The sequence below is a fragment of the Antechinus flavipes genome, chromosome 3, assembly GCF_016432865.1.
Source record: "Antechinus flavipes isolate AdamAnt ecotype Samford, QLD, Australia chromosome 3, AdamAnt_v2, whole genome shotgun sequence".
NCBI lineage: Eukaryota > Metazoa > Chordata > Mammalia > Dasyuromorphia > Dasyuridae > Antechinus > Antechinus flavipes.
Window position 1 is genome coordinate 329978526 of NC_067400.1, and position 12086 is coordinate 329990611.

General features: G+C 34.3%; 1 protein-coding gene across 2 annotated transcripts in view; it reads left to right on the plus strand.

Moving 5' to 3' along the window:
* The first annotated feature begins 3938 nt into the window (after positions 1–3938).
* The window catches only part of CLDN18 (claudin 18), a 49076-nt gene continuing 40928 nt past the window's right edge, over positions 3939–12086 (plus strand). For both annotated transcript variants that reach the window (XM_051985617.1, XM_051985618.1), the window contains exon 1: positions 3939–4230. In XM_051985617.1, the coding sequence (XP_051841577.1) occupies positions 4011–4230 (220 nt within the window). In that variant the 5' untranslated portion in view covers positions 3939–4010. The remainder of the gene's footprint in view (positions 4231–12086) is intronic.

Genomic DNA, 12086 nt, shown 5'->3' on the forward strand with positions numbered 1-12086 from the left:
CATAGTCTTGGATTACATTTCACTGGTATTCTTGTCAAAGTTGCCATCAAACCATTTTATTGACTTCTACTAATATCCAGTAATTCACTCAATTTCGAATCTCCCTAATTCTACTATCATTCAGGTCTCCATCTTGTCCACTAATGTAGAAAGAGATAATTTCTTGCTGATATCTGGATGTATTATGCCAACCTTATTCTTTTGCTTTACAAATCAGGCTATTAAACTTGTCAAAATGAGAGTCAGAAAATGACCTTTCTTGATAAAACCATTATGGATCTTCTTTCTACTATGTTTTTTTTTTTTTGAAGAAGAAGAACTAAAGTCAGTTGGGGGCTTCACAGGATAGATACACTATCATGGGGAAGGATTCAAGATGTCATATGTTTCTTTGGTTGTCTCTGTGTCATTTCTTTCTGTACTGTCATTTCCATGTTTATTATACATTCCTCATCTTCCTATACTTTATGCTACAACCAAAAGTCCTTTCTTTGTATTTCTCACATACAGCATTTCATCCTCATGTCCTTTATTCTGAGCCCCATGCCTGAAATGTCTTCTTTTTTCACTTCCACATCTTAGAACCCTTAGTGTTCTTTAAAACTCCCTCTCCTTCTTGTGGCCTTTCCTGGTTTTCCTAGTTGCTGTGCCTCTTCCTCAAATTTGCCTTATATTTATTTTGTCAAAAGTAGTATGACATAGCTAGAAGACTAATTTTGAAGCAGGAAAGAACTGGATGTGACACATATTGGTTGTTTAACTGGCAGATCAGTTAATCTCCCAATGATCTAGGCAACTCTAAAACAATAGGCTGAAGAAAAAGTACCAAGGTACTTTTGGTAGAGAGTAATTTTTCATACAAGAGCTCCCTATGCTAATGAAATCCCAGATCCAGTTCTATATACTGCTCCTCCTCAATCTCCTTAGCTGTATCTTCATTCATTTCATGATCATTATTCGTAAGTGTCCCCTTGATGGTTTGTCCTGGGTCTTCTTCTTTTTTTCTCTGTACCAGAGATTCGCAAAATACTGTTTATGGGCCAAATATAGTCTTTTGTGTGACTTTTGAACTAAGAATGTTTTTGTTTTGTTTAAAAGGTTTATTTAAAAGGTAAAAGACATTCTTTGCTCATAGGCAATATCAAAACAAAACAAAACAAGTGGTTAAACAGATATGACCCTTGGCCTGTAATTTGCTGACACTATTCTGCTTGGTTATTTAATTAGTCTCCATGGGTTCAATTATCATCTCTGTTGATGTGATTCCTAAAGTGATATATCCAGATTTGGTCTCTCTTTTGAGCTCCAATCCCATGTTATCATCTGTTTTTTTGAATATCTTAAATTGGATGTTCTGTAGGTACTTCAAATTCAACATGTCCCAAACAGAAATTGTTATCTTTCCCTCTCAACCTTCTCTCCCTTCTGAGACTTTCTATTCTGTTTGGGGCACCATCACTGCATGGCACAAATGCAGTATTTGGGGTCTTATCTTCAGTTCCTTCTTTTCATTAACTTTGTTACAGGAGCAACCTGCTAATGGCTGCTGGGTGTTACGGAACCAGCTACTAGTGACTGCTGGGAATCTAATCTAATCTAATCTACCAGCAGAATAGTTCCCTTCATGTGAGAGGATGATAATGATATAAAAAGAATGAGAGACAATTGCATTCTCTGACCTTTCTCCTCTTCCCTCTTGCCTCCAATTTATTTCATTCCCAATCCACAAGCAATATTTGTATCAGTAAAGGTTGATTTGCAATTCTTTCGAGTGTGTTATGATTCACATCTGTGGGGGCTTTTGGAGAATCAACCTGCCCCTTCAAACTTAGGCATGATCCTTAACATAACTTCACATATTGAATCTTACCCCAGGCCTTGATTTTTCTAACTTCATAACTTGTCATATATTTTCTGCATATTCATCTCTCAAATATGCCTCCTTCTTTTTATTATTGTCATACTCATCACGTCACACCTAGACTATTATGCTAGCCCTCTCTTTGGTCTCTCTGTTTCAGGTCTCTTCACATAACTACCAAAATGATTTTCAAACATCAGAGGTACAGTCATGTCACATTCTATTCAATAAACTACAGTGGATCCCTATCACCTCCAAGATCAAAATTTTAAAAATACTGGTTGACATTTGATGCTCTTCACAAGCTGGCTTTTTCTTACCCTTCTATTCTTCTTACTGTATACTCTTCCATATTTTATAATCTAGGTAGGCTGACTTTTATACTTGATCCTCAAGCTTAATTCTCCATCTCACTATTTCATGCCTTTTGTTTTTGGTTGGCCCCATGTCTGGAATGCTCTTTCTCTTAGTTTCCTCTGTCTCTTAATTTCTCTGGCTTCCTTTAAGATTCAAATCAACTCCCAGAACCTATGTGCAAGATAAGATTTCACCCTCATGACATCATTGGTCTTCTTCAAAATGAAGGGTCACCTTCATCATCCAACCAATCTGAAGAGCAGTATTCAAAGGGCTATAAAATGTGCATACCCTTTGATTTAGCAGTGTCACTATTGAATCTGTACCCCCCCAAAAAAAAAATCATAAGAGAGAGGGAAAATATTTGTACCAGTCCTTTATGTAGTAGCAAGAAATTGGAAATTGAGTGAATACCCATCAATTGGAGAGTGAGTGAAGAAATTATGGTATATGAATATAATGAAATGTTCTTGTTCTATAACAAATGATGAGCAGAATGATTTCAGAAAAGCCTGGAAAGACTTACATGAATTGATGCTGAATGAAGCAAGAAGAGCCAAGAGAACATTGAATACACATAACAAGAAGATTATGTGATTATCAACTGTGATGGATTTGGCTCTTTTCAACAATTAGATGATTCAATTCTGATAGATTTGTGATACAAAGAGCCATTTGCATCCAGAGAGAGAATCATGGAGACTAAATATGGATTGAAACATAATATTTTTACCTCTTGCTTTATTTGGTTATTTTTTTCTTTCTCATGATTTTTTCATTTTTATCTAATTTTTTCTTGAAAAACTAACAAATATGGAAATGTGCTTAAAAGAATTGCACATGTTTAAGCTATATCAGATTACTTGCTGTCTTGGGGAAGGAAAAGATAAAAGAGGGGAAGAGAAAAATTTGGAACAAAAAGTCTTACAAAAATGAATGTTGAAAACTATCTTTACATGTATTTGAGAAAATGAAATACCACTGAAAATTAAAAAAAAAAAAAGGAATGAAGGGCCACTACCATCACCACCACCAATAGCAAAAATAGGAGTCCTCTCAAGTTTCATAGCCACTAGTGCTTTCCTCTCTTTCTTTTCTATCTATTCTATACATATCATGTATTTTTGTCTAATTATTTATATATCATCTCCTCATTAAAATAATTAGAAAAGCTTCTTTTGCTTTTCTTTGTATTCCCAGCAGAGTGCCTAGAACAAGTATTTTAATAATTGCTTATTGACTGATCCAAAAAATTGGTATATAATTCCTTCACGACATTGTTTTCTCCAATTCTTTGGAGTCACTTATAGGTTATTTGTTAAAACTTGATCCCCATAAAATTTTTGTTGTTCCCTATGTGATAATTTACAGATGGAAGCACTTTGTAATTTTTTTTCTTGCTTCATTGACACAAAGTCCTAATTTTATTTTTTTTCCAACTGCCCCCCCTCTGGTTTTCTCTCTTTTCATTCTGTTTTTCCCCAACAGCAGAGGGGCTCTAGGTTAATCAGAGGGGATGAAAACTCCCCCAGAAAGTAAACAGAGAGCAGAGTGTGTGCACACAGTGAATAACAAATGGCTCTTGGTACCAAGTTCTGGAAATTATCTCACTGAATTAGATAAAGGAGACTAAGCAAGCTTGGGTGGCACAGGTGAGTCTTTTCCTACGTCCTATTTGTGACGTATACTATGTCTCAAGGTAAAAGTGCCTTTCTTATTCTGAATTGCTCAAAGGAGAACTTTTCATTTGAGCTCCATATTGCAGGGTCATCTAAAGAGGCTGAGAGACATCATGGCGGTGACAGCCTGCCAGGGCTTGGGCTTTGTAGTTTCTATAATTGGTACTGCTGGAACCATTGCAGCAACCTGCATGGATCAATGGAGCACCCAAGATCTTTACAACAACCCTGTGACTGCTGTATTCAACTACCAAGGACTATGGCGTTCCTGTGTCAGAGAGAGTTCGGGATTCACTGAGTGCCGAGGTTACTTTACCATCCTGGGATTGCCAGGTAAGGAACCTGGCATGATCTGATTAGATCCAGAGGGGAGAATGGAAACCAGCAATGAAATTGATGATCATTTGTAATCAATAAGTTCTTAAGGAATCTTATGTCTGGCACAAGATATTCCATGTATCTGCTTACCACATATTGTACTCTCCAAATAGAAAGTAAATTCCTTAAAGACAGACCTGAGGTGGGAGAGGAATATATCCTCAGCCCCATATGCAGAGGGTCTGTCCATGCACATGTTTATTAAATACTCTTTGGATTGGACTAGGTGAGAAAGAGAGTTTCTGCCCTACAAACTTTCAAAGGTGGATGTGATAGCAGTATCCCTAGCCTCAGCTTCTCCTTAAGAATAATAGAGCTGGGAGACATTAGTAACCTACAACAGTTCTCTCCATCAATAAAGCAATCAATAAGAACTTGAGTACCTACTAAGCGGTAGACCCTGCAATTCTATTGTACTTACATCTAATCTAGATGTCACCATGCACCTAGACATTAATGAAGTTAATTCACAATTATCCATGGAATTCAAAACTCAAAGAAATCCATATTTTAATCACTTTCTACCTTCTACTTTAATAATTCCTTTGCTAGAGTTGATAACAAGTAGACTACTACACAGGGTCCTGTGCCTTTGCCTGTCTTTCAGTATTTCAAATGAGTAGTAAGAAACTCCAAATATGTGTAGCAGAAGTTAGGAAATAGAGAGAGAAAATCCTAATCAATTTGTGAATTAATCAATTCCCTGCATAATTGAGAGTTGGCTGTATTTTGATTTCATGATAGTCCCAATCATAAAAAAATCCAGATAACCCTTATGGAAAGACACTCTGGGTTTATTGCCTCAAAGAGGCTATATTAATGATGTTTAGCAAGATCAATCAATAAAATTTTATTAATCATCTACATGTTCAACTCTGTGCTAAGTATTAAAAACATAAAAAGTTTCCCAAAAAAGCCCCTGAACTTATTCAAAAAATTCATAATTTAATAGGGCACATAACAAGTAAAAAAAATGTGACAAATAATCTATATACAGGAAAATTGTTGTCCAGTTGTTTCAATTGCGTATGACTCTTTTGTGATTCCATTTGGGATTTTTTTAGCACATATACTAGAATGGTTTGCTATTTCCTTTTCCAATTCTTTTTATAGATGAGGAAACAGGCAAATAGGAATAAGTGACTTGTCCACCTTCACCAAAATAAGTGTTTGAGGTCAAATTTGAATTCAAGTCCTTATGGCTTCAGGACTGGCACTCTTTATTTGTCCCCCCAGGAAAAGTAGAATGAAATTCAAAGAAGGGAGGGGCTAGAACTTAGAGAAGTTGGAAACAGTTTCCCATAGAAGGTGAGATTTTAATTGGAATTTGATAGAATCCAGAGAAAGCAGAAGGTAGAAATGAGGAAGAAGAGAATTCCAAAAAATGAGGGCCAACCAGAGAAAATGTCAGTGTCTTGTTTGGGAAACAGTATTGAGTCCAGTGTCACTGTATCAAATAATTTGTGGAAGTGAAGTAAGGTACAAGAAGACAGGAAATGTATTAGGAGGGAAGGGGATGCTGGATTGTAAATAATTTTGAATGTCAAACAGATGATTCTATATTTGATTCTAGAGGTAACAGGGTCACTGAAGTTTACTGAATATGGAAATGACATAGTTGGAGCTGAGCTTTAGGAAAATCATCTGGTGACAGAATGTAGGATGGATTGGGAGTGGAGAGAAATTGGAGGCAAGCTAGTATAATATTTCAAATGAGAATTAAGGATCTACCAGTGTGATGGAAGTATTAGAGGAGAGAAGGAGTTGTTTTCAAAAGATGTTGCAAAAGTGAAAATCAACAAACCTTGGCAATATATTGAGAGATAATGAAGATTCAAGGATAACTCCTAATTTGTAAGCTTGAGGGAATGGAAGGATGGTGCTGCCCTCAGCAATAACAGATAAAATACGCAGATATTGCAGATAATCTATATGAAGTATTGTTAAATACTGGTATAAAATGAAGTGTATTTGTGAACAAAATTGCTGGAGAATGTCATACTTCTTGCTTAATATATTGAATTTGATGAAGAAAAAAAATCAGTGCAGCTTAAAAAAAAGAAACTGAAAGTCTTATGTAATTTGCATGTGGAAAGATTAAAAATGTGTCTCCATAGCGGCATTGTGACCATAACAATAATTAAATTTGTAATATGGTTAGTAACTAGCATGAAAGTTAAACTTTTGGAATAGGTGAAAGAGTGCTAGATTTTGACTGGTCCCTGGTCAAATCCAAGTCCAACCATTTACTATCTATGTAATCTTTAACAAGTCATTTAACTTCTCTGGATCTCAGTCTTCTCTCCAGGAAAATGGAAGGTGGGATTGACAATTCCTTTCAGCACTAAGTTTATGGTTTTATTCTCCTCTAATTGTATTTCAAAAGTAGGATTGAAAATACTTCCATGGAACTCCAAAGCATTTTTCTATGGAAATAATATTATAAAAGAAGGTAAATTTCCCCGACAAGCCCATTTTGACCAATAAAGTATCTTTAAACATACAACCTAATTCATATCAGTGTTTCTATGGAGAAATACATTCAGAAATGCAAATCCATTCTGCTATACTAGAAACATATATTCTCCCTCTCATTATTCCAGTGATGGAAAAAAAAGAGCTTCCTCCTCCTTTCTACCTCCAGAGAATTGGGAGTAGACTCTCAGTTTAAATGTCCTCTCTTTGCACTTGTGCTAAAATATCCATTATCATTATTCTTTTACTTCAGACAATAGAGATATTGTCTAAAGGGGCCACTGTGAAAACTGTTTAACTCCGTGGAAAGTAATACAATCAGATGACTAATTTAATAGAATTACATCATTAGATTAGTTAATTGGCATCTCAAAACCTTTAAAAGATATGGGGAGCTTAGAATGATATAGTACAGGACAATACTCCATTTACCATAATAGTAACAAACCTTCAAGAAAATAAACATATATATTTTTTAAATAGTGAAAGAGAAGGGAACTAAAGAGAGGAGTACTCCTACTATTTTATAATTTTGTCTAGTAGCAGTCTTTTTACTTAGACCAAATTATGTAGATAAATTATAATAGCAATCTTATATAGCCCTTAACAGATTATAAACTCTGTGACAATATTTTATCTGTGTCTCATGACGGTCTTGTCAGGTGTTCATGAGGTGTTATTGAGTCAAATGAAGTTAAGAAAAGTTAAGTGAGTTGCCCAGTATAAAACACATATTTAATGACTGAGTCAAGACTAGAGTCCAAGTCTTCTGATTCATCATTTGGTAATCATTCACCATATCACAGTGTCAGTCATTTAACATTTATTAACTATTTACTATAAACCAGGAGCCAGAATAAATGCTGAGGATACAAAGAAAGGCAAAAAGGAAAGTAGCCTCTACCTTCAAGGAATTCACATTCTTATATGGCAGACAATATATATGTACAATATATTAAGTACAAATACACACACAACACATATGCATATAAATGTATTTAGATATACTTATATATGTATACATATATGTGAATTATATACACACATAAATATGTAAATATATGTGTGTATATACATATGTATGGTATAATTTGAAGATAATTAATTAATACATCTATCAATTTTCTCAGAGAAAAGACACTATAAGGGAAAGAAAAACAGAAAGAGCCTCTTGTAGAAATTGGGTTTTGAGAAAGTCTTAAGGCAGGGAAGTTAGAAATAGAGATGAGAAGAGAGCAGGCAACACAAAAGGAACAACTAGCTACAAGGCATGTAGTCACAAGATCCAATTGTCAGAAAGGAGCAGCAAGTAGGGCAATGTCTTTAAATCACAGAGTACATAGAGAGAAATAAAATGTAAGATTGGGAAGAAAGCTGTGAAGGGCTTTAAATGTATTTTTGATCCTAGAAGCAAAAGCAAGCCATTGGGATTTATCAAAAAGTATATGACATGGTCATATCTATCTTGTAGGAAAATCATTTTGGCAGCTAATGGAAAGATGGACTGGAGAAGGGAAAACTTGAGACAGGAAGATCATCCAGAAAGCTATGGGGAAATAAGAGCTTATACCAGAATGACTGCTGTATGAGAACAGAGAGGAGGACACACACACACACATACACACACACACACACACACACACACACACACACACATAAATATATACATATACATAATACATCCATACATAAATAAGTGTGTATGTGATGTGATGTGAAGGTAGAAATAATAAGAATTTATAGCAAACTGCATATGTGGAGTGAGTGAGAAAACAGTCAAAGATGGCTCCTAGGTTGCAAACCTAAGTGACTGAGAAGGTGATGTGTTTTTTTATAGGAGAAAAGTTTGAAAGAAAGGTCATTTTGGGAGAAAAGATAATGAGTACTCTTTAAGACACACTGAATTTAAGAGGTCTACAGAACAGCCAGTTTGAGATGTCTTAAATTATGTCTGAAATAGAAATAGAGATATGTTCTAAATCTGTGATTTCATTAGTATTTGGAATTCCTGGATAAAGGGACTCTCTATCAAGTATAGTCCAAGAGAATTAGCAAGAATATTGATACATCAGAGAATTGCCCAGAGTTATTCAACTGGTCTGTGTCAGATGAAAGCCAGCTTTATATGTGACAGATTATTATAAAATGATATAAATAGAAAAAAGTATATAGAAAAAGAAAGGACAGCAACTGATTAAACTATAAAACATAACTATGGGAAATATCCTATACTACCTACCACGAATTTTACCCAATCATGATAATGCTGCCAAGCTGTTGCTCAGTGTTTGTTTATAAGTAGACTTTCTCAATGTTTTAAATGAAATGAAGAATGTTTAGAAAATCATTTTTACAAAATATATTTAGGCAGAGTTATAATAAATGACTTACATCTTGACATACACTGAAATAAGACTTATAATATAATGGATTTTATTGAAGCTTTCCACCTAAGTTGATTTTTAAAAATAACTTTTTGGTAAATTAGTAGCTCATCTTCACAGAACTCTTGATGTTTACAAAGGATTTTATCTACATTATCCTCACTTATTCCTCTCAACTTTGCTGCAAAATAGATAATTCAAAGACGAAACCTATTTTACAGATGAGGAAATAGACATTGAAAAACTACCTGATTGACCCATAGTCATATTCAGCAGTAAATGGCAGAAATAATACTGGAATTCACATTTTTTGGCTCCTGCTCCAATACATTTTTCGTTATACCACATACCTTGTGACTGAATCATCTTGTCTTTTTTTCTGCCACCAAATATTAGGTCAAGTATTCATGTGATTCTGTCCTTTGAAATTTTAAATAGTATTATTCCTACTTGCTACTTTTGTGAGAAGTTTTACATTTTATGCAATTTTGAATAGGTTCACCTTCAAAAATAAAAGCATATCCTGTCTCTGACATTGAAGAAGTCCAACTCTCATTTGGTTAAGTATGAAGGTAAAGATTGATTAGGGGTCTATGATACTAAGCAGATATTTTCTTTTATCATATCAATTATATCAACAGACATTAAATATAAGCTGTATATTGTTTTCTTTATCATTGTAATTACAAGCTTTAAATTGCCTATTTGAGTTTCCCTTTATGTTCATAGAATTTTAGAGCTGGAAGACATCTTTGAGGCCATCTATTTTAAGATCCCACTTGATAAATTATTATTCTACAGCTTTCCTGAGAATCCAACTTCTGTTTAATTTCTAACTTCTATTTCATTACTTCCAATGAAAGATAATTCACTATTTCCCGGTACCAGCTCTTTTTTTGTTTTGGGTAGTTATATTCATTAGAAAGGTCTTCCTTCTATACATATGAAACCTGCCTTTTTTGCAACTTCCATCAATTTGTGGAAGAATGCCCTTCTGCAGTAATCCATTATAATAATAACATTAATAGTAGCAATAATTTCAATAGCTAGCATTTGTAAGTGCATTAAGATTTGCCAAGTGCCTTACAACAACCCTAAAAGGTAGGGATTATTTTTATCTCCATTTTGCAAATGAAAAAACCAAGGTATGCTGAGGTTAAGTGATTTACAGTCACAGGACAAATAAGTGTGTGAGGTCAGATTAATACTCAGATATTCTCAATTTGTACTCTACCTACTATGCTACTTAGCTGCCTTATATATAACCACATATCAAACTCTAGAGGTCAGCAATCATATCTTTCTCCTCCCTGACTTTAATACTTTTTTCCTCTTATGTTTCCAAACATCTAACATAAAACATGATTTCCAGACCTTCACTATACTTGTGAATTTTCTTTGGATATTGTGGGCATTTGTTAAAATCTGTCTTAAAATATAAATACCAGAATTGACCCTATATTATTGACATAATCCAGCAAGAAGCAGGTATAATGAAAATAGTACTTCCCATAATTGGAATTCTATTGCTACAAATCACAAATTACACTAACTGTGTTACAAATTATTAGTTCATGTTAAAGTTGTGTTTTTTCAATGAAAATAAGAATTTTTAAAGGTATACAATCCCCAAAATGAATCTCTTTTATCCTATATTTTGGACAACTAAATTTATTTTTAATCTAGATATAAATCCTTCCATTCATCCCTTTCTTCCTTTCTTTTTTGTACTTAAAAGAAAAGATTACCTAGGGGAAAACTTTCTGCCTTACCTGAAAAATGCATTTTTTTGAATATTTAAAGAAACATGGATTTTCATAAGGCTTTCATTCATGGATTTCTATACTAAAAGCTCCACAGAAGCAGGAATTGTATCTTACCTAAACTTTATATTTCCCTTGGCATTGAGCAGAAGGCACTATATATAATAGAAACTTCATAAATATTTGATAATGAATAATTAACCAATTAATTATTTATTTGGCATCTATTATATGTTCAAGACTATGTTAAGCATGTGCTGAATTTAAAATGTACTTTTTATATCTTTGGGAATAGTTATTGGAGAAAATTGCCCTCGGTTATCCAGAGGTAAGATTTTTGACAACTTTAAGCACTAGAATAGAACTGAACCGAGGTGCTTAAAAAAGTGCATGTGTGTGTGTGTGTGTGTGTGTGTGTGTGTATTTGTCTGGAAGGCAAACTAATAAACATATCTAGTGTTTATATAGCAATGCTCAATGCTAGTCACTTTATAATTATTGTCTAATTCAATCCTCACAACAACCCTATGAAATAGGTACTATTACTATCTCTGTTGCACAGATGAGTGAATGGGGACAAACAGGGTTAAATAACCTGCCCAGAGTCACACAGCTAGTAAGTATCTGACTTTGAACTTAGGTTTTCCTTACTCCAAATCTGGCTCTTATCTATCACCATGCTATCACCTAGCTGTCCCATCAGAACTACCACTAGCACGGTTTCTGTCTGAGGTCAGACAAACTAAACACATACATACACACACACACACACACACACACACACACAGCCATTCCTCAGATTCCTTCAGAAATACCTAGGCAAACTTAGGCTCCTGTGTACTGCACTTCAAAAGATTGGAATGGAAGAATGTACTCTGACTTCACATCTCTAGCCTCACTTTTCTCATCCCATCCCCAAATACATAAACAAGTTATTAATTTTTTTAAATTGCCACAAGAGTGCTATGTGGACTTTTCTTAGATTTTCTTTCCTTGTATCACTCTAATAGGAACCCCAGACTACTGGCCAAAGCAAGTACAACACTCCATAAATGTAGTTTTCTGGAGCAACTATGACCCTGTCCTAGTTATGATGGTAAAGATTCAAAGGTTACAACTGGTTTTTTGTTATTGATTAAATGAGGACTAGAAAGGAGAATTTTCATTGGATGATAATGTTTATGAAAGC